This window comes from Equus przewalskii, chromosome 31, assembly GCF_037783145.1.
Source record: "Equus przewalskii isolate Varuska chromosome 31, EquPr2, whole genome shotgun sequence".
Taxonomy (NCBI): domain Eukaryota; kingdom Metazoa; phylum Chordata; class Mammalia; order Perissodactyla; family Equidae; genus Equus; species Equus przewalskii.
The window spans coordinates 24,805,963-24,827,631 of record NC_091861.1 but is presented as its reverse complement, the minus strand read 5'-3'; the positions used below and the strand labels follow the sequence as shown (position 1 = coordinate 24,827,631).

At 34.5% G+C, this 21,669-nt stretch overlaps 2 protein-coding genes across 21 annotated transcripts in view; both read left to right on the top strand.

The window, feature by feature from the left end:
• Positions 1-10,972, top strand: part of LOC103554612 (complement factor H) — a 162,718-nt gene extending 151,746 nt beyond the window's left edge. For all 18 annotated transcript variants that reach the window (XM_070602389.1, XM_070602383.1, XM_070602382.1 and 15 more), the window contains 2 exons: positions 7,279-7,461; positions 8,249-10,972. In XM_070602389.1, the coding sequence (XP_070458490.1) occupies positions 7,279-7,461; positions 8,249-8,256 (191 nt within the window). In that variant the 3' untranslated portion in view covers positions 8,257-10,972. The remainder of the gene's footprint in view (positions 1-7,278; positions 7,462-8,248) is intronic.
• Positions 8,567-21,669, top strand: part of LOC103554613 (complement factor H-related protein 2) — a 28,674-nt gene continuing 15,571 nt past the window's right edge. Inside the window, exons 1-2 of one of the 3 annotated variants that reach the window (XM_070602409.1) lie at positions 8,567-11,192; positions 20,410-20,559. In XM_070602409.1, the coding sequence (XP_070458510.1) occupies positions 20,421-20,559 (139 nt within the window). In that variant the 5' untranslated portion in view covers positions 8,567-11,192; positions 20,410-20,420. Of the gene's footprint in view, positions 11,193-16,575; positions 20,560-21,669 lie in introns of those variants that run through there. The other 2 variants (XM_070602408.1, XM_070602407.1) reach the window with 2 other exon arrangements.

Here is a 21,669-nt window from a genome sequence, read left to right as displayed (position 1 = left end):
TTTTCAAGATTATTTTAGTTCTTCTGGTGTTTTCATTAACAGAAATTTCAGGAAACACATCAATTTCTATAAAATGTCTGTTTGTATAATGAAAGAGATGGCTTGTATAATGAAAGATAAATTAGGAAGAATTGACATCTTAACCATATTGAGTGTTCAATCCATAAGCATGATATCTATCTTCAATTATTTATTTCTGGTTCTATTTTCTCGGCAATGTTTTAAGTATAGACGATTTGCAGTTTAAAATATTTATTCATATTTTATATTTTTCATGTTACAAATGCAATTTTAACACATATTTTCCAATATTTTTGCTGCAGGTATAAAGAAATGCACTTCATTTTTATATATTAATTTTTATCCTCTGAAACTATACTAAGGTGGCTTATTCATTTTGAGTGTTCTTTGTAAGCAGCTATGTCATAGCAAATGCAAGATTTTTTTTCTGTTGGTCCATTTTTATTTTGAGTTTTTGTTTCTTTTCTTATCCTATTGCACTGACTAGGACCTCTAGGAAATTGTTGTAAGCAAGTGATAATAATAAACATATTTGTCTTATTCCTGACTACTGGGAGAAGATATTCAAAATTTAACTACAATTATAATGTCAGTTTAGAACTTTTTTTAGATGCTTTATCAGATTAGGGGAATCCTTTATCAGATTAGGGGAATCTCCTTCTGGTCCGACTTAGCTCAGTGAGAAATTGTACCGTCAACCAGTGTTGAATGTTTTTAAATGCTTTTTATGCATCTAGAGGTGTGATGATATGACTCTGAATTTTGTTAATGTGGTGAAATACCTCTATAAATTTTTGAATGTTGAACAAATCTCTCATTCCTAGAGTTGTCTACTTGGGGGTGAGATATTATTCTCTCTCTATTTTCATGTATTTGAGTTGCTCATATACTTTCAACGATTCGTGTGTCTTTATTCATGGGGATATTGATCTACATTACTTTTTCTTGTAATGTCTCTGCCGGGTTTTGTTATCAGGGATTTTGTGGCCTCGAAAAGCAAATTGAGAAGAGTTCACTGCTCCTTTGCTTTCAAAAGTACATGTGTAAAATTGTTACACATAATATTATTGTATTATTTTTCCCTTAAATGATCAATAGAATTCACCTGTAAAGTTGTCTGATATGTAGTTTGCTTTTTTGGAAGGTTTACCTGGTGAAGAATTTAATTTCTTGAAGAAGTAGTGGGTTATTTAGATTTTCCCTATTTTCTTTTGTCAAAACGTAAGCAAGTTGTATTTTTCGAGAAATATCTCCATTTTATCTAATTTATCAAATTTATTGGCATACAATTGTTTCTAACAGTCACCTAATCTTCTATTTTCCTTTTAATTTTATAGTTTGTCTGGTGATATCACTTCTTTCATTCTGATATTAACATTTGTCTCCCTCTTTTATTTTGATCATTCTTTACAGAGCTTTTTAAACTATTTTCAAATAATTGATTTTAACACTCTTAATTTTCCCTCTTCTATTTTTTAGCTTTACTAACATTCGCTATTTTTAGCTTTGTTAATTTTCTCTGTTCCCTCTCTTCTTTCTCTTTTTCCTCTCTTCCGTGGAATTATTGTTTTCTTACTTCTTATTACTTTGATTTCAATTTTACTCTTTTTTCCGTTTAAGTAGAAAATGAAAACATGGATTTAAACTATCCTACTTTTTAAATGTAAATCTTTAAAACTACATTTTTCTTTCTAAATACTGCTTTAGCTATGTTGCAAAAAAATTTATATCCATTTTATTTTCATTTAATTCGATGTGAAATATTTTCTAAAATTCTTTTTGATTTCTTCTTTGACTTGTCCGTTATTGAGATATTTGTTGTTGCTTTCCAAATATTAAGGTTTTCCAAATAATTTATTTCCTTTTAACAGCTTTATTGTGGTATGATCTTTGTATAAAGAATTGCATATATTTATTGTGTACAAATTGATGAGTATCATGGATGTTTGCCTAGATAAATTATTCTTATTTATTGCTAATGTAATTCTGTTGTCACAGAATATATTCTGTAAGATTGCAATGCTTTTAAATTTATTCACGTTTTTAAATTTTTAAAATTTTATTTATTTTTGTTTATATTATTCCTTTATTATATATATATTTTTTTTATTTTTATTTTTCATTGTGGTAACATTGGTTTTTAACATTATATAAATTCCAAGTGCATGTCATTATGTATTTCAATTTCTGTGTAGATTACAACATGTTTACCACCCAAAACTAATTACAATCCATCACCACGCACATGTACCTAATCACCCCTTTCACCCTCCTCCTTCTCCACTTCCTGTCTGGTAAGCACCATCCAGTCTCTGTTTCTATGTGTTTGTCATTGTTCTTATGAGTGAGATCTTCTACTTGTGAGTGAGATCATCTGGTATTTGACTTTGTCCCTCTGACTTATTTCACTTAACATAACACCCTCAAGGTCCATCCATGTTGTCACAAACAGCTGAATTTCATCATTTCTTATGGCTGAGTAGTATTCCATTGTGCATATATACATCTTCTTTATCCATTTGTCCCCTGATGGGACCCTGGGTTGCTTTTCTTGTCTATTGTGAAGAGTGCTGCAATGAACATAGGGGTGCACGTATCTTTATGCATTCATCTTTTCATGTTCTTTGGATAAATACTCAGCAGTGGAATAGCTGGGTCATATGGTAGATCTATTTTTAATCTTTTTTAAAAGATTTTTAAAAAAACTTTTCCATTTTGCCCCAAAGCCCCCCAGTACATAGTTGTGTATTTTTAGTTGTGGGTCCTTCTAGTTGTGGCATGTGGGATGCTGCCTCAGCATGGCTTGATGAGCGGTGCCATGTCTGCGCCCAGGATTCAAACTGGCAAAACCCTGAGCACTGAAGCATAGCGTATGAACTTAACCACTCTGCCACGGGGCTGGCCCCTTATTTTTAATTTTTTGAGGATCCCTCTACTGTTTTCCATAGTGGCTGCACCAGTTTGCACTCCCACCACGGGAGTGTTTCAGGATTCCCTTCTCTCCACATCCTCTCCAACACTTATTGTTTCCTGTCTTGTTCATTATAGTCATTCTGATGAGAGTGAGGTGATATATCATTGTAATTTTGATTTGCTTTTCCCTGATAATTAATGTCATTGAACATCTTTTCATGTGCCTGTTAGCCATCTGTATATCTTCTTTGGAGAAATGTCTGTTTGGATCTTTTGCCCAGTTTTTAATTGGGTTGTTAGATTTTTTTGTTGTTGAGATGTATGAGTCCTTTGTATATTTTGGATATTAACCACTTATCTGATATGTGGTTTGCAAATATCTTCTCCCAATTGTTAGGTTGTCTTTTCGTTTTGTTGATGGTTTCCTTTGCTGTGCAGAAGCTTTTTTGTTTGATGTAGTTGTGTTTTATATTATTTCCCTTGCACAGTCAGACATGGTACTTGAAAATATGCTGCTAAGACCAATGTTGAAGAGCGTACTACCTATGTTTTCTTCTAGAAGTCTCATGGTTTCAGGTCTTACATTCAAGTCTTTAGTCCATTTTGAGTTAATTTTTGTGTATGGTGTAAGATAGTGGTCTACTTGCATCTTTTTTGCATGTGGCTGTCCAGTTTTCCCAATACCATTTACTGAAGAGACTTTCCTTTCTCCATTGTCCATTGTACGTTCTTGGTTCTCTTGTTGAAAATGAGCCATTCATAGACATGTGGGTTTATTTCTGGGCTCTCAACTCTGTTCCATTCATCTGTGTGTCTGTTTTTGTGCCAGTACCATGCAGGTTTTGGTTACTATTGCTTTGTAGCATATTTTGAAATCAGAGAATGTGATATCTCCAGTTTTGTGCTTTTTTCTCAGGATTTCTGTGGCTATTCAGGGTCTTTGGTTGTTTTATTTAATTTTAGGACTCTTTGTTCTATTTCTGCGAAAAATGTTGTTGGAACTTTGATAGGGATTTCATTGGGCCTGTAGATTGCTTTAGAAAGTATGGGCATTTTAACTGCGTTAATTCTTCCAACACAACAACGCGGAATATCTTTCCATTTCTTTGTATCTTCGATTTGTTTCAACAATGTTTTATAGTTTTCGGTGTCCAGATCTTTCACCTCTTTTGTTAAGTTTATTCCTAGGTATTTTATTCTTTTTGTTGCAATTGTAAATGGGATTGTATTCTTAATTTCTCTTTCCGCTGCTTCATTGTCAGTGAATAGAAACACAACTGATTTTTGTATGTTGATTTTGTATCTTCATGCTTTTTTTATTGCACAGCTTATTTCCTATCTTTGTGATGCTTTCATTCTCATATAAAAGCGTATGTATACTCTAGTTGTTGGATCAGGTTAAAGTGGTTCATGGTGTTCTTCAAATTTATATATGTCCTTTCAAAATTTTTTGTCTGGTTGTTCTATCAGTCAGAGCAAGACGGCTATCAGTATTGCTAACTAGGATGGTGGATTTGATTATTTCTTCCTTTGGTTTTGTCCATCTTTGCTTCACATATTTAATGCATTTTAGATACATATGCATTTATGATAAATTTGCCCTTGTAAATTATCAGTTTATAATGATAAAATATTTCTGGATAATTTTTGTAATACTTCTGTCTTGAAGTCTATATTATTTTAACACACTCGATTAATTTGAAACAATTGCTCATTTCCATGTGATAAAGGAATTCCAAACAGATTTCAAATGATCAGTGTTGTCAAACCATTCTCTCTAAATTGAAAGCAAAAAGAAAATAATAAGAGAACTAACTACACACCTTATTCACTTATCTTACAAATCTGTAAAAAAATCCTTTATGAATGATTAAATAACAGAAAATATTTTAAATAAAATGACAATGGTAGCAGTACACATTGAAATATATGGGATACAGCAAGGGCAGAGATATTTATAGCTTTAAAACATGCATTATGAAACAAAGAACGAAATAAAAGCAATAAGGATTAAAATCCAGAAGCTAGAAAGGAACATGCACCCAAAGAACATAGAAGGAAAGAATAATTAAAGCATCAATTATTATGACAAAATCTTAAAAAAGCATAAATGGCTAATTTTCAGAATAATAATTCAGCTTTTAGGGAAATTTAATAAATAGACCAACCTCTGGCAAAACATATCAAGAAAAAGTTCAAATTAAGATTATTAGGACAAAGGTGGTTAAATATCAGACACAGAAGAAAATAAATCCTTGAGAATATATAGAAAAAACATGCCAAGATATTTAAGACAGAAGTATGAAAAATATTTTTGATGGAATATAAAACACTCCTATTGAGTTAGATAGAAATATGACAATATTAGTAAGCATGAGTGAAGTGTATTCAGTCAAACATTTCCTTGAATTGAATAGAAAATGTTGGCCAATTGAAAGGATTTACTAGCCTTCCTGTTGTATACCCAGTGTAATGAAATAAAGATCCAGTATGAAGAAGACCATATGAAATTTTATTATTTCATCAACATTTCATTCTTTCATCCTTTTTTCATTGTTTTCAAATTCATTGTCTTTAATGAAATAAAGACACAGTATGACAAGAAAACATAAAACCAAGAAATCATGGAGAGGTCCTAAGTTTTCCAGGGATAGTCATCCAGAGTCTTCCCTCAGTTGAACACGACATGCTCTGTCTTCAGATTGGGAACTGCCAAGATACATCTGCAGTATCTCAGTTTTATACAAGTTTACAGAGGGACGTTTTATAGCTTGCTGGTCATGTAACTAAAGCCAGGCTATCTTACCTGTTCAACCGGGTGCATTTCATCAATCCATATATCCGTTAACAGTGTAGGCAAGCTGGTAAACAGTTCCTCCAGGGGAGTTTTCAACTTTTAACAACACACTAGAAACCATTAGTGAACATACCTAATTCTTATCTTGGCCAAGAAGCTCTATCAAATTATTTGAACATTAACTACATATATTTCTTCCTCTAGCTAATCAGCTTCCATTGGTAGAACATCTTGTGAGGGTTTTAATCCAATCCCAGTGTATTTGCTCATGGATATCTGTAAAAAAGATCCCAGGGGCCAGCCCCATTGCTTAATGGTTAAGTTCCAGTGCTCTGCTTTGATGTCTGAGGGTTTTGAGGTTCGGATCCTGGGTGTAGATATGTCACCACTCATCAAGCCATGCTGAGACAGCATACCACATAGCACAACCAGAAGGACCACAACTACAATATACAACTATGTAGTGGGGGGCTTTGGGGAGAAAAGAAGGGAAAATAAATGAAGATTGGCTACAGATGTTAGCTCAAGTACCAATCTTTTTTTTTTTTTTAAAGATTTTATTTTTTTCCTTTTTCTCCCCAAAGCCCCCCGGTACATAGTTGTATATTCTTCGTTGTGGGTCCTTCTAGTTGTGGCATGTGGGACGCTGCCTCAGCGTGGTCTGATGAGCAGTGCCATGTCCGCTCCCAGGATTCGAACCAACGAAACACTGGGCCGCCTGCAGCAGAGCGCGTGAACTTAACCACTCGGCCACGGGGCCAGCCCCTCAAGTGTCAATCTTTAAAAAAAAAATGGGGCCCACCCCGTGGTTAAGTCCGCGTGCTCCACTGCTATGGCCCAGGATTTCACTGGTTCGGATCCTGGGTGCGGATGTGGCACTGCTTGTCAGGACTCGTCGAGGGGGTGTCCCACATGACACAACTAGAAGGACCTGTAGCTAAGATATACAGCTATGTACCGGGGGGTTGGGGGAGAAAAAGCAGAAAAATAAAAAAGAAAATTGAAAGATTGGCAACAATTGTTAGCTCAGGTGCTGATCTTTAAAATTAAAAAAAAGATTGGCAAAAGTTGTTGGCTCAGGTGCCGAACTTTAAAATAAAAAAAAAGCTTGGCAACAGTTGTTAGCTCAGGTGCCGATCGTTAAAAAAAATAAAGAAAACAAACCAAAAAAAAAAAAAAAAAACCAAACCTGTGATTAAAAAAACAAAATCCCAGTATCAGTCTTTAGTTGGTGCCTGGGGTTGAATGAGTAACTCAGAACATCCAAAGGTTAGGAATAATCAAAATAGATTTTTCATAAATTATGCAAGATTGATTACAGAAAGTAGAAAAGGAAGAAACTCCAAGGAAGACCGTGGTAATGTAAACTAAACATGATAGATTAAAGGGCTATATAAGATGAAAAGTATAACATACTGAAACACAGAACATAACATAAATGTTTAATCTTTTATGGTACATTATTATTGAGTTTTCTACTTATTGACTTATTTGAATATTTTTAACTTATGACTTTTAATGAGGAAATCTAATTTTAATATTTTTAGAAGTACAAATACAGTCATGCCCACCTCCACCTCAGATTCCCAATGCTCAAGATATGACAAGTACAGTGAATTATCGAGATGGAGAAAAAATATCTGTTCTCTGTCAAGAAAAATATCTAATTCGGGGAGCAGAAGAAATTGTGTGCAAAGACGGAAGATGGCAGTCAATACCACGCTGCGTGGGTCAGTAGCGCATGACTTGTTTCATGACATTCTTTCAAATAAACTAATACTCCCCTGTGCTTTGTGTAGATGAACAATATGAAGACCTTTCTCTATATCTGTTCCACTTTACCTTGAAACAGTGAATTGCAATCTAGGTATACAAATCAATCAGCATTCTTTCACTTCTACTGCGAAATTAATACAGACAAAAACTTTGAATTATTATGTAAGTATCAGACAACATTTCTGTTTAGGACTATTTTACTCCTCATGATGAACAGGACAAGAATGAAGTGGCATATTGAAGACGTGCATAGTAGCATAGATTTTTTGGAGCACCAAAATGCTTAGGTAAATGTTATAGTAGTCTTACAGGTCCTGGGAAAAAGAGTGTAATGAGGATTATGCTGTGCTGATAATAAAATTTTCATGGATTAACAACAAACCATTCTGTTGAATGCTTTCTACCAAAGGGTAATATGTGACAAAATAAAGTTTAACAAATTCTTGTTTAAGCAACAACAGCAACAAAGAGTTTTTTAATGAAAGCTCTTCATGTGATAATTGAATTATGAATCTTTGATTATAACCTTTGATTATCACATTAAACATAGTATCTTATTTTTACATCATTAATTAATTAAAATGATTTAAATCTACATGATGGATTTTCAATGAGTTGGTTTACAAAAGGTTTTAAGAATGATGTCCTTGACTGGCATACAAGATTCTACTTGAGTCTGAAATATTGTGGAAAATATTTATATACTCCCTAATGTTTTATGTTCCTATTTTTCACCTTCAGGTGCATGAGTAATATCAGAAGAAATCATTGAAAAACAGAAGATACAACTACAATGGAAAATTGAGAAAAAAATTTATTCTAAAACAGAAGATGCTGTTGAATTTATGTGTAGACCTGGATATCATAAAAAGACCACCCGAAACATTTCCAGCAACCTGTCAGGAAAGAAAACTGTTGTATCCCACCTGTGGATAGAAGGATGGTTAAAATACAGTCATAAAATTCACATACATAAATTTATTTATAATTTTTCCCTATTAATCCAGCTCTCAGTTTATTTCTTCAAGTATTGTTTAACTCGTTTTTACTTGTACAACTGAATTTGGGTTAAATATTATGTGGATGATATGATTATATCTGAGAAAGCAATGAATCACTTCTAAAAGGACTTCATTTAAACTTCACAAACCAAAGTGCTCTGTGTCCTGTTTATCAAATATCTATGGCTAGAAACTAGATGCAACCACTTCAGTGCCTGTTTCCATCCATCCTTCTCCCAACTTTCTCAAAGCTTCTCCATAACTTCTGAAACCTTCTGAGAATTTCTATTTCAGAGGAGATGGGAACAAAAGCTTGTTTCTATCTTCAAAATAGTGCCACTTCTTCACAAAAACGTTAAAACCAAACTATGTCATACCTATGCTAGTAATAATATGTAAGTAGTTATTACTTACTTTTGCTTACTTATCAATAGATGAATATACCAAAGAAAACGATGAAATGCATAATCTTCTACAAGGTGTCTATCTAACACACACCATAATTCAAACAAATCATAAAGAGAAAATAGAATCTAACTGGGTGCATAATTGGCATAACTTTGACATGAAATGTGATAAAAATTCCAATATCAAGTATAAACACACACACACTATGCCTTAAGCACTGAATAAATGTTTATAGAACAAAGATTGGCAGGAAGTGCAATAAAATACTTACCATAACTAGAGTTGAATATAGATGGTAAGAGTTGGTGTTTAACTCTTTATACTTAGTTGTGTTCTCCAATTTTTTGACCTTTAATGTATATCACCTTCGAACCACAAATATACGATTTAAAATAAAGATATGTAAAAAGTAAGACAATACTGGTGGAGAGCTATAAAGACCTCTTTGGTAATGATCTTCAGATCTAATAGCTTTTTCATGATTTTGCGGCTATAGAGAGTTTTGGAATTATCAACCACAAGAGTCTGAAATACGATTTTTGTGCTCATATATTTCAAACAGCATAATTAGTTAAAATTGGTTGACTAAAACATTTTTTGTTTCTACGAAAACACGAAAACTTTAAGATGAAAATAAAGATATAATTAATTAAGGCAAAAATATTTTAAGGTGATATCTTGTTACTTCTATTGCATCAAATCAAGTGACAATCTTAGAATGAGAGATCTGGCTGTCACCAATGGAGCCAATTTATATAAATCTGAATCACTGGTGACAGCCAATTTTCTCACATTTAAAGGAATATTGTCACAATTGGCAAGTAATCTTTGCTGTTAATGTTAATATTTGTATATATATTATTCTCCAAAATATTTCACAGAATAGTTGTGGAATCTATTTATGACACTTTCCTATAATCAAATATTTCATCATTGTCTGTAAAATAGGGATTTTAAAGGTCAATCATCATTTTTCTGCATTTGTTGATTATTATTCTTGTGTAAAGATGTCTTAATTTACAAACCCTGTTTAAATTAAACTTGTACCTAAAAGATTTGATAAATCTCTACTTTGACCCTTAATTTCCAATTTTTGGAGTAAGGATTTGATGTAATAGTGAGCTTCCATGATGGAGATAAAGATGTTTTTCTTTCTTTTTTAAAAATGTTGCGTGTATCAGCATGGAACATGAATTTTTACTTATTCAATTTGTTACAATCAATTATAATCATTATTCTGTTGAAGATCAAATTATCCCACATTTGGCAAGTGGTGACCGTTTGGAACCAACTCCTGATTGCTTTTGTTGTATCCCCATTAGTCTGAGCATTTGTCTTCTTTTTAGCACAACACCATCATCCAGGCTCATTGTCAACTTCCCCTGCCCACCACCCATAATCATACCTCTTTCAAAGAAGGTCTGATTCTTTTTCTATGGCAGTAGTGTTTAGAAGCCAAGGGTTGTGCTAATGCTGCTAGATGAGAGTTTTCAGCAGTGTTGAAATGTCTTTACTTCCAGGGTCTTTTGGTTGTCAGATCTTTGAAATACAAACAAAATTTACAATTATCAATTCCTATTGGATTTTACAATTCAAGTTTAATAATACAGCTTAAAAAAGCTTTTTAGTACTTTTTCTCTCTCTTCTATTTACTTACATATATATTTGTTTTTCAATATCCGTGAAAACAATATCAAAGAGATAATGCAAACATTACTATTAGCAATTAAACCAGTGAATGAAGGTCCAAATGTCTGCATTTATTTTGTCCCAAGATGTTTGACTCTGAGTGTAACATCTTTAAACAAGACTTGAAAAAATTCTTATCTCTGGTTGGCTCACTTACCAAATTAATAGAATTTTATGCTTATTTGCAGTAGTATTTTTTTGTAATCTTAGATTTTTTCTTCTTCCTCTTTTACTCTAATCTTTTTTGAATGTGAAACACACCTACATGTTTTAAAAGTCGAAGTGATATGAGAAAAGACTATGCAGAATAGTCTTACTTCTGTCAAATCTGTTCCCTCATTTAATAAACTTATATTAGTTTCTGACATCCCTCTTTTGTTCATTAATCTTTTTTTATTGAGAAGGGAGGTTACCTTACACATTTATCTGTATTTTGCTGTTTTCATTTTAGAATGGATCTCACTCAGACCATTCTGATATTTTACTATTACAGATAAGGAATGATATGATGAATACACTTGTGTGGACCTATTGCCAAGGATGTATTTCTGGAAGTGAAATGAATGGATCATTGGGCAAATGTATTTGTAAGTTTCTTAGATATTTCAAATTCTTTTCCATAATGGCGTTATACATTATTCTGTAATGTTCTAGAGAGCCTCTTTTCCTTGGCCTTGCCAACTGAGGGTTTTGTCAACCTTTTGGATGTGTTTCCTGCTTGGCAGATAATAAATAGTACCCCTGTGTAGTTTTCATGTGTATTTTCTTATTACAAATGTGCTTATTTTCATTTACGATATCTGAAGTCCATTTGTTTTGTTTTGTTTTTACCTCTTAATTTTCTGATGACAACTCTAGCCCCTTTTTCCTATTATTCTTCTTTCCTTTAGAAATAATGAGATTATCACTTTTCATTTCTCATTTCTATGATATGAATTAGACATATTTTCCAAGTTTTTATTTGGCTTTTGAGTTCATGTTAATTTTTCTAGGCACAAATTCAAAAATTTTATGCACATAATTATCAATCATTTTTTACTTCCTCAAATTCTGAGTCATAAATTTTTGTGTCCTATTCTTAACAAATGCACCCATTATTTTTGTATTGAAAGTGTGTTTTTTCTTCTTACTTGGAAACGTTTAAACTTAAAAATGATGTGGAAGCGTGCTATATTTTAAATTTTTTTAAATGGCTCTGCAATTCTTTCAACAGTATTTATTAAAAACAATGTCATCCTAGTCATTTGAATTGTGACTTTAATCATATAACAATTTCTTTGGGCATGTGTACCTTTTCATTCTTTCTATTCTAATCCACTTTCTGGCTGTCCAGTCCTGTGCCAGCACCAACTATATAATTGTAAAGGCTTCTTAGATGTGATATGCAGTTGGACAAGCCATCATCTAATTTTTTCTTTGTTTTTAAAGCTTTCGTGGCTATTTTTACTTATCCCTAGGAACCTTAGAATGAACTTGTCTGACTCTAAAATAAAAGCTGTAGGTATTTGCATTGTCCACTCTACTTGAAGATTAGTAGTAGTCTTTGGTTCAGGCATTCATACTAACATGAAACTAATAGACCATTCTGGCAAAAGTGATCCCAGAGTTGCTAAGAAGTTAAGGGCAGTAAATACAGCATGTCTTGAAGGACAGCACCAGGAGTCCCTGCAGCCATCCTGGTCTGTACTGCATCTCCCCCAGGTGACATCTTGTAACCAGGAAAGGAAATCTGTGTGTCAGTGAGGGTGTCGTCTAATTTTGGACTCTTCCTCTCCACAGGAGTCCATATCTCTCAAAAAAGAACTTGAGCAGAGCTTCCAGCACCTGGCAAGAGGGACATTGATATACAAATCATAAGACTCAAAAACCCTAAAACTGTGGCTGCCCCCCAAGTATTATCAACATGAGCCTGGTTCCTGCTAACTCAGATAACATTTCCTATTACCCAGATTTTCAAGGAAACAGTGTTAGAAGATGGTTAACTCTGGGTTACTTTCCAATAAGAAAAGGAGAAAGGGATTTGTGAAAACTTTCTTAGAGTAAAGTTGTAGGTTGTACAAATGTGTATATGAACTTGACAATTATAAAATCATGCTGATGCTTACTATCGAAGATTTTATATGTTTCTTTTTGTGTAAGTGTCCACTTGCGTTCCTTAGGAGGAACATTATATTTTGTTCTTCAGAAATGCTTTCTACATTTCTGAGCAACAGGAGGAATCAGCACACTGGTTACACAACCAGGGAACTGAGGGCTATTATCATAGAAAAGGTGAAGTGAAAGCCAGTAGAACTACCTCCACCTAGGAAAATAGTAAAGAAAAGCAATACTGCATTCCTGGAGAAATTGCAGAGACGAGGGCTCCCACCAAGGATTTGAAAGATGCAGGGTGGTGATTCATAGCACATCCCCATCAACTTGCCTATCTGGTGGTGCAGAAAACCGATGGATCTTTGACAGTGGATTACTGTCTGCTTAAGCAAATGGTGACTCCAATTGTAGCTGCTTTACCGGGTGTTGCTTTATTGCCTGTGCAAATTAACACGTGTCCTGTAATGTCTTAGAACACGACCATATGCCTCTACTGATCTGGTAAATGCTTTTTTCTTCATCCTTGTTAGTACACACCAGCAGAAGCAGTTTTCTTTCCCCTGGCAAGGTCATCAATACACATTAATAGTCTTACGTCAGGAGTGTATCAACTTTGAAGCCCTATGTCATGACCTGGTTTGCAGGGTTGGATCATCTTTCCCTTCCACAAGGAATCATACTGGTCCATATATTGATAATATCATGCTTATTTGATCTAGTGAGCAAGAAGCAGTAATTAGTCTAGAGTTACTTCTTAGACATTTGTGTGTCAGATGATAGGAATAAATCCAGCAAACATTCAGAGCCCTATACCTCAGTGAAATTTCTAGGGTTCAAGGTTGTGGGGCATGTTGAGATATCCCTTTTAAGGTTAAACATAAGTTACTGCCTCTGTGCCCCCCACCCCGCTTCCCCACAAACCAAAAAAGAAGTGCAGCACCTTGTGGGCCTCTTCAGGTTTTTGAGACTACATAGTCCTCATTTGAAGGTGTTATTCCAGTCCATTTACCAATGGTCCCCTAAAAGCTGCCAGTTTTAAGTGAGGCGTAGAAATATGGAAGGTTCTGCAGCAGATCCTGGGTGACATGCAAGATGCTGTGCTGCTTGGGCCATGTGATCCAGCACGTCCAATGGTGCTTGGCATTTCAGTGGTAGATATGAATGCTCTTTGGAGTCTTTCACAGGCTCCTATAGGTGACGCACTGAGCAAACCTTTAGGATACTGGAGCAAAGCCCTGTCATTGTCTGTGAATAACTGTTCTCCTTTTGAGAAACAGCTTTTGGGTGTTAGTAGAGACTGAACATTTGACCATGGGCCACCAAGTTACCATGTGAGTTGAGCTGCCCATTGTGAACTGAGAGTTTCTGATCTACCAAGTCATAACGTAGGGCACGCACAGCAGCACTCATTCATGAAAAGGAAGTGGCGTATATGAGGTTGGGCCTCACCAGTCCCTGAAGGTGCAAGTAGGTTGCATGGAGAAGTAGTCCAAAAGGTCATAGTCCCCACTCACTCCTGTTATACTATCCTTTCTCTTTCAACCTTTACCTGTGGCTTCATAGAGAGTTCCCTAAGATTACTGGATAGAAGGGGAAAAAATTCTGGCCTGGTTTACAGAGGGTTCTGCAGAATATGCAGGAATTGTCTGAGAGTGGATAGCACACATACAGTGGACATACATCCCTTCCTGGGATGTCCCTGAATGATAATGGTGAAGTAAAATCACCCAGGAGGCCAGTATGCTGAGCAGAACACCTGGCTGTTCATTTTGCTTGGTTAAAGAATGACTAGATAGGTGATTGTAAACCCTTTTGTAGATTTAGGCCAATGCTTAGGTTTGGCTGAGCATTCCGGGACTTAGAAGGAACGTGATAGGAAAATTGGTGACAAGGAGATCAAAGGAAGAGGTATGTGGATAGACTTCTTCAAATGGGCACAAAATGTGAAGATATTTATAACCTTTATGAATGTTCACCAAAGGGCGACCTCAGCAAAGGAGGATTTTAATAACCAAGTAGATAGGGTGATCCATTCTGTGGATACCAGTCAGCCTCTTTCTCCAGTCACTTCTGTTATTATCCAACGGACTCATGAACAAAGGGTTCATGGTGACAGGATGGTTGTCATGCATGGGCTCACTGACATGGACTTCCTCCACTCACCAAGGTTGACCTGGCTATGGCCATTGCTGAGTAACTAATATGTTGGCAGCATAGACCAACATTGAGTCCCTGATATGACACAATCCCTGGGGTAATCAGCCACTACCTGGAGGTAGGTTGATTACATTGGATCACTTCCATCATGGAATGAGCTGTTCTTTTGTTCCTACTTGAGTAGACTCTTACTCTGGGTATGGGTTTGCCTTCTCTGAACAAAGTATTTCTGCCAAAATTACCATCCATGGACTTGTGGAATGCCTTATCCATTGTCATGGTATTCCACTCAGTTTTGCTTCTGATCTAGGAATTCTCATCACAGCAAATGAAATGCAACAACAGGGTCTTACATTTTTAATCCACTGGTCTTACCATGTTACCCATCATCTTGAAGTGGCTGTCTTGATAGAATGGTGAAATGGCCTCTTGAAGACTCAGTTCCAGTGCTGGTTGCATGGCATATCTTGCAGGGCCATGACAAGGTTCTCCAGCAGGTTATAGATGTTCTAAATCAGCGTCCAATGGACAGTGCCATCTGTCTCTTGGCCATGATTCACAGGACCAGGAATTAAGAGGTGGAGATGGGAGTACTACCACTCATATTACCCCTAATGACCTGCTGGCAAAATTTTGCTTGCTGAATCTGTGACCTTATGCTCTGCTGGTCTGAAGGCCCTAGTTCTAAAGGGAACAATTCTTCCATCAGAAGACACAACAATGATTCCATTTAACTGGAAGTTTAGACTGTCACCTGAGTAAATGTAGAATTTTCAATTAAACATGTTACTAGTTTTTTAGTTCCTTGAGCATATTTATGGCAGCTGCTATGTTTTATTTGTTCTTAGTCCCATACCTGGGCCCTCTTAGTGACCCTATTGATTTTTTTTCCCTTTCTGTAAGTCACAACTTTCTATGTCTTTGTATGTCTCTATGTCTTTTGGAAAACTTGACATTTCTTATAATGTGATTTGTAGCCACATGGAATCTGAACCCATCAGTATTTCTTGCTGCAGTTTGTCTGTATACCTGTTTAGTGACTCTACGGTTTTGCCCGCTCTAAATCTGTAGCATCTCTCTCCCCGAGTGGATGCAGCCACTGGTGTATCTCAATTTTTTTTTTCAACTCTTGTTAAGCCTTACTTCCAATGGTTTGTCACTAGGTCAGCAGAGCTAGTCATCACAGGTTGAAACAAAGAAGGGGGCCACGGGTGCCAAATCAGCAGCACTCACTGGGAAACCTCTGCGGAACCAGGAGAAGCCATTCACAGATAGGTGCCCACCCAATGGCACTCTACTGCAAAGCCACCCAAAGGAGTGCCGTGGAAAACTCCCCATGGAAAGATGGTTCATGCTGCTGATCTCCAGTCACTGCAGAAGAATCGCTCTCATTGCAGAAGCCTGAAGGGAGAAGGACACAGAAAGAGAAATTCCTTCCTCCTTCAGGAATCCACCTCCTGACAAAGTTTAGCATTGTGCCAATCAGCAAAGGAAGAATATTTACAGAGTCCTGCTGTATTATCAAAGCACCAGAAAGGAAATAAAGGTGGATTTGGAGCTGAGAGGTCCACATTCTCTTCTCTTTCAGAAACAATGACTTTCTAAGACTGCCCCCTCATGTCCTGCACAGCTTTGAAGATCTTTCCTCTAGATCTTCATAGTCAGTCCTCTAGTCTATCAGGTTCACTCCTGTTTTCAGAAGTTTCACACATCCCGTAGGATGCTCTCTTTCCAAGGTGATTTGGTTTGTAGTCTCTCAATGTTACGCCCTCTGTGCCTCTCTTCTCTCTCCCACATGGTCTCATTAGACTCTCTTCCTTCTTCAAACAGGCTGGTGCCATGACCATCCAGAATTAGTTCTGCTTGAATTTGTGGTGATCCCTGTCCTTATAGCTAGTATGAAGTTTCTAAGAATCTTGGACAGTTAGCGACACTAAAGACAGGAGTTACTTGCTCTGTTTGTTGATCTATACGTTTTCCTTTTTACTTTTTTAAGGATCTGTAGAGAGTTTTGGATTGACACATTCTTGTCTAGAGCAAACAGGAATTGTCTACACTTTGTGTTTATTACAAAAGACATCTCGTTTTGTGCCACAAAATATTTAAACATATATAAAAGCCAATTATCTGATCATTTAGAATATCTGTTAAAGATGTTGCACCTCAGCATTTCTTGTGTCTCCATCATTTTAATATTGTTTGGTGCTGTGTCTAGTGCAAGATCTATTCTGTTGTTAATTTCTGATCAGCTCATTACTATGGCCATAACTGAACTACTTCCATGGCATGATTTTTAATGAAAAATAAAGGTAAAAATGCTTTCATAAGCAATTTGGCTTCTCTCAGAAACAGAGGTTATGGGTCCTGAACTGAATAACTCATTTACTTATGCATATTAAATTTTTATGTGATCTTTTTGCTCAACCAACTCATCCTGCAATAATTGATCTATATCATCCACTTTTATTCAGATGTATAAAATATTCAATGTAATGTTTTTAGTTTAAGTGAATCATCATGTAATCACAATCTACTTTTAAAAATCTATGCAAATGACAGCCATATATTTCCCGCTTATATTTAAACCTTATATGACTACTACAGAGAAAGAGACTAAAAATTTGGTGGATGCATGCTTACTTTACAAAAAGATTCTAAGTTTATTTGATGTTTATGTAATAAATCTAATCATACTTCCTTCATTTGCTTTCAAATTAACAAAAAATTCATCTGAATGATCTTTGCAGGTTTTCTTCAAATCTAAAATTATTAAATAATAACTTTATTTGAAACGAGACTTTAAAATTTTTACTTTAACATTTAATTTTGCAGTTTTTGAATTAAAAATGATATTAAATAATGTATACATCTCCTAAAACAATTTTCTTTGAATAATCTTCTTGCTATCATGTATAGGATTGGATATTCAGTATTTTTTCTTTTAATTTAAATCAATTAATAAAGAACTCACTCAATTCTGTTACTAGCACAGTTAACAATATTAATAGATTCAAGATATCTTTCAGTAAGATTTTTGGTGAGTAATATCTAATTTTCTTTTTTATGCAATTACCTTTGAAAATACCTTGTACTACCTTTTAAGGTTAATTAGAGTCCATATTTATGACCAACCCAGGCTGGTTGCAAAAGTAGTGAGTAGGGAAAAAGAACTATATTTTTTTGAGATGTTCTGTTTTTTTCTTTTTAAGGATTTCAAATATTGACAACTTCATTCTAAATACCATCAATAATTTTGAAAATAATTTTTAACTCTGTAAATATTAATTATGAAATAATAAAATTTCATTATAACTGAAGACATTTTCGTTCACATGTCATTGCTGGCTAAAGTTCATTATTCAGCCGATTTCTACCACTTTTCTTGTCACAAGCTGTCATATACAGCAACGGATCATCCTTTTTATTGTCAAGTAGTATCCACCAGCTAGATAGAGCAAAATTTATTCTTCCATTCTCCTGATGTCAACGTTTAGCTATTATGAAAAAAGCTGCTATGAAGCGCCGAGTCTACAACTCTTGATACTATACACATTTATTTCTCTTAAGCATTTCCCTATATGTGGAATCAGTTACAAAATAATTTCCCAAAGTGATTGTACCACTTCACCTTCTTTCAGTAACATATGAAAGTTCTAGTTGACCTGATCCTCACAAAGACTTAGAAATAGCAGACTTTTAAACAGTAGCCACTCTCTGAGTCTGTAGTGATATTTAATGTGATATTTAATTTTCTCACATTTTTTCCTACAGTTTTTGTTACTTTTTTTATAACCTCTGCTATATTTTAGCAAATTTAAGAATAGGAACATATATGTTTATCATTCACATTTTTACCATTTCTAGGGCTCTTCATTCTTTTCTAGAATCTTCATTTCCAGTTAGTACCAACTTTCTTTCTCTGCAACAATTTCTTTTCACATTACATGTAGCATGGGTCACTTGCAACAAATTCCCTGAGTTTAGGTTATTCTGAAAATGTACTTATTTCACTTGTTTTTTGAAGAATATTTTGATGGTGATAGTATTCTATACTATAGTATTCCATACCATGTTTGACGCTTTTTTTTCTTAACACTTTAAAGATATTATTCTATAGTGTTTTGCTGCATTGTTTGGGATGAGATGTCTGCTGACAGCATCCACCTTATCTCTGTATTAGCAATGTCTATGTATTATGGATGCTTTTTCTCTATTCATCTTCCAGGTTGCTTTAATGTTGACACTCAGCAGTTTTGTTTTCCTTTGCCTAGGTATGATTTTCTTTGCATTTATCATTCTTGATGTTAGCTGAGCTTCTTGATTCTGTGGGTTCATGTCTATAGTACATTTAGAAGATTTTTATCCATTGTTTGTCAAATTGGATTTCTGCCTCAAACTTTCTCTCTTGTCTTCCTGTTTGACCGCACGATACTGCTCCACAAGTCATTGAGTCCTTAATTCTTTTACTCATTTTTTATCTTTAAGATTTATTTCAGAGAATTTCTAATAACCTCTCTTCAAGTCCATTTATGTCTTCCTTATATTGCTCATTCTGTTATTATTTATCTCCAGTTTTTATAGATAGTATATTTTCAATTCTAGGATGCATATTTGGTTCTTTCTTAGAAACTATATACCTCCATTCTGATATTCCACATTCTTTTTTTTTTCCTGCTTTTTTTTTTCTCCCCAAATCCCCCCAGTACATAGTTGTATATTTTAGTTATGGGTCCTTCTAGTTGTGGCATGTGGGACACCGCCTCAACATGGCCTAATGAGCGGTGCCATGTCCGCGCCCAGGATCCAAACCCTGGGCTGCAGAAGCAGAGCGCGGGAACTTAGCCACTTGGCCACAGACCAGCCCCTAAAATTCCACATTCTTAACCAGTTATAGTTATGGTAAAGAAGGAAACAAATACATTTCAATACATTAACTCTGACATTCCACTTCTTTATAGTAATGTTTTTCTATATTAATTGTCTGCTTGAAAGCAACTTTCTTACATTAAGTAATTGTGTTGTAAAAGATGACAAATATAATTTGTACGTATACTAAGTATTATATATATATCTATCTAAAGAAAATAAAGAATAAATGCAATTAATGTCAGTGGAAGGACAAGTGATGATGCTTTCGTTATATTCCTACAACAAAAGGGAAATTATCATATGCATCTAAATCTATTCCATCCTAAAAGAAAAGGTGCCTCACAGCACATTAGTTAAAAAATATTTCAATGCCAAGACTATGCTGAAATTCTCGTACTCTGTAGTGACGTGGACTCAAAGTTATTCACATATAATTCACCTGGTTGAGAAAGAACCTCACTTGTTTTGGAGAGGTTTTGAATTTAAAAATGGATGTTTTATATCACTTTTGAGCCAGTCTATTACTATTCCTAAAGGAAGTTGTATAAGTACATGTCAGACAATGAATTCAAATAATTATTGTGAAACCACTACCAGGAATTAAGAAATTTTGCAAGACTCTTTGAACTTTGATATTTACTAAGTGACCTCAATTAACTTCCTTCATGGTACTGCTCTTAAATTCAGAATCACTCTTGATGACGGCTAACAAAACAGTTTTAAAACCTGAACAGCAAAAATGGAATATTTGTATTAACATGTCATTGGGAACATCTAACATGCTGTTACTAATCAATGTCATTCTCATCTTCTGGGTTTCCTGTGCTCACGGACAAGGTAAGTTGAAAACAGATCAGAACTCTCAACTTCCCTCTTAAATGTAACTTCACGTCGTATCTACTTTCATGTGTCTTTTCTTTTTAAAGAATCAACTACTAGGAATAATCTGTATTGTGACTTCATAATAGAGAATAACTTTATAGAAAAATTATCTCATTTACATCTACAGGGAAAATAAAATAAAGCAAATTTTGTTTTCTTTGTTTCCTGAGTGCCCCAGAGAAAGAACTCTCAATATTTATGGAGATATGTGAATATGCTCACACAACTTTAGGAAGCATGTCACCAGAAAATCTGGAATCTGGCTTCAAAATCCATGGGAGTTTTTATTTTTAATATGAGGAAACCTTTGGGAACGATGGGCATCTTCATAATCTTGCATATAGCGATACTTTTGTGGATTCATATGTGAAAACATGAAATCAGTCATTTCAAATATATGAGATTTACTATATCTCATTTATACCTTAATAAAGCTGTTAAAAGTCATTTACATCACGATCAATTTACTATTTCAACAAAATTAGCAGCAGGTACAAAGGAACATATATTTCAACAAATGGAATGACAATAAATCTTAATTTACATTTCTGAGGTCTCTGGTAAATGTTTAGTAAATAAATAAATTGTTTTCAGAGCATTAACTCTAGCATATTGTTCACTGATTTGTTTTCACCTTTATAATAGATTTTATATATTGATAATCTCTGAATGAGTTCCTTGTATCTTAGAAAATTATATTTTATAACTGTAGATTCTTTATCTTCAAATTAAAAAGTAACTACATTTTTGTGTGTATTATTTCTAATAGCTTTTTTGGCATGTAAAAAACCTCTAAGATTTTATTGACAATTACTTTTCTTCTCTTTCCTTAATATCTTTATAAATTCTTCATTATGATACCTTTATAGAGTCTCATTTCTTTTAAAATCAAATACACTCATTTCCAATTTACTGTAAAAAAAATCCTCTAATGTCCCTTAATCTCCTTCATTGCACTGTTTATGCATATAATATGCATCACTATGCTTTATTCCTTCACTACAAGAAGAATTCATTTTAATAGTTTGCTGCATGCTGGGTTTTGTATGCTATTTACATCTATAT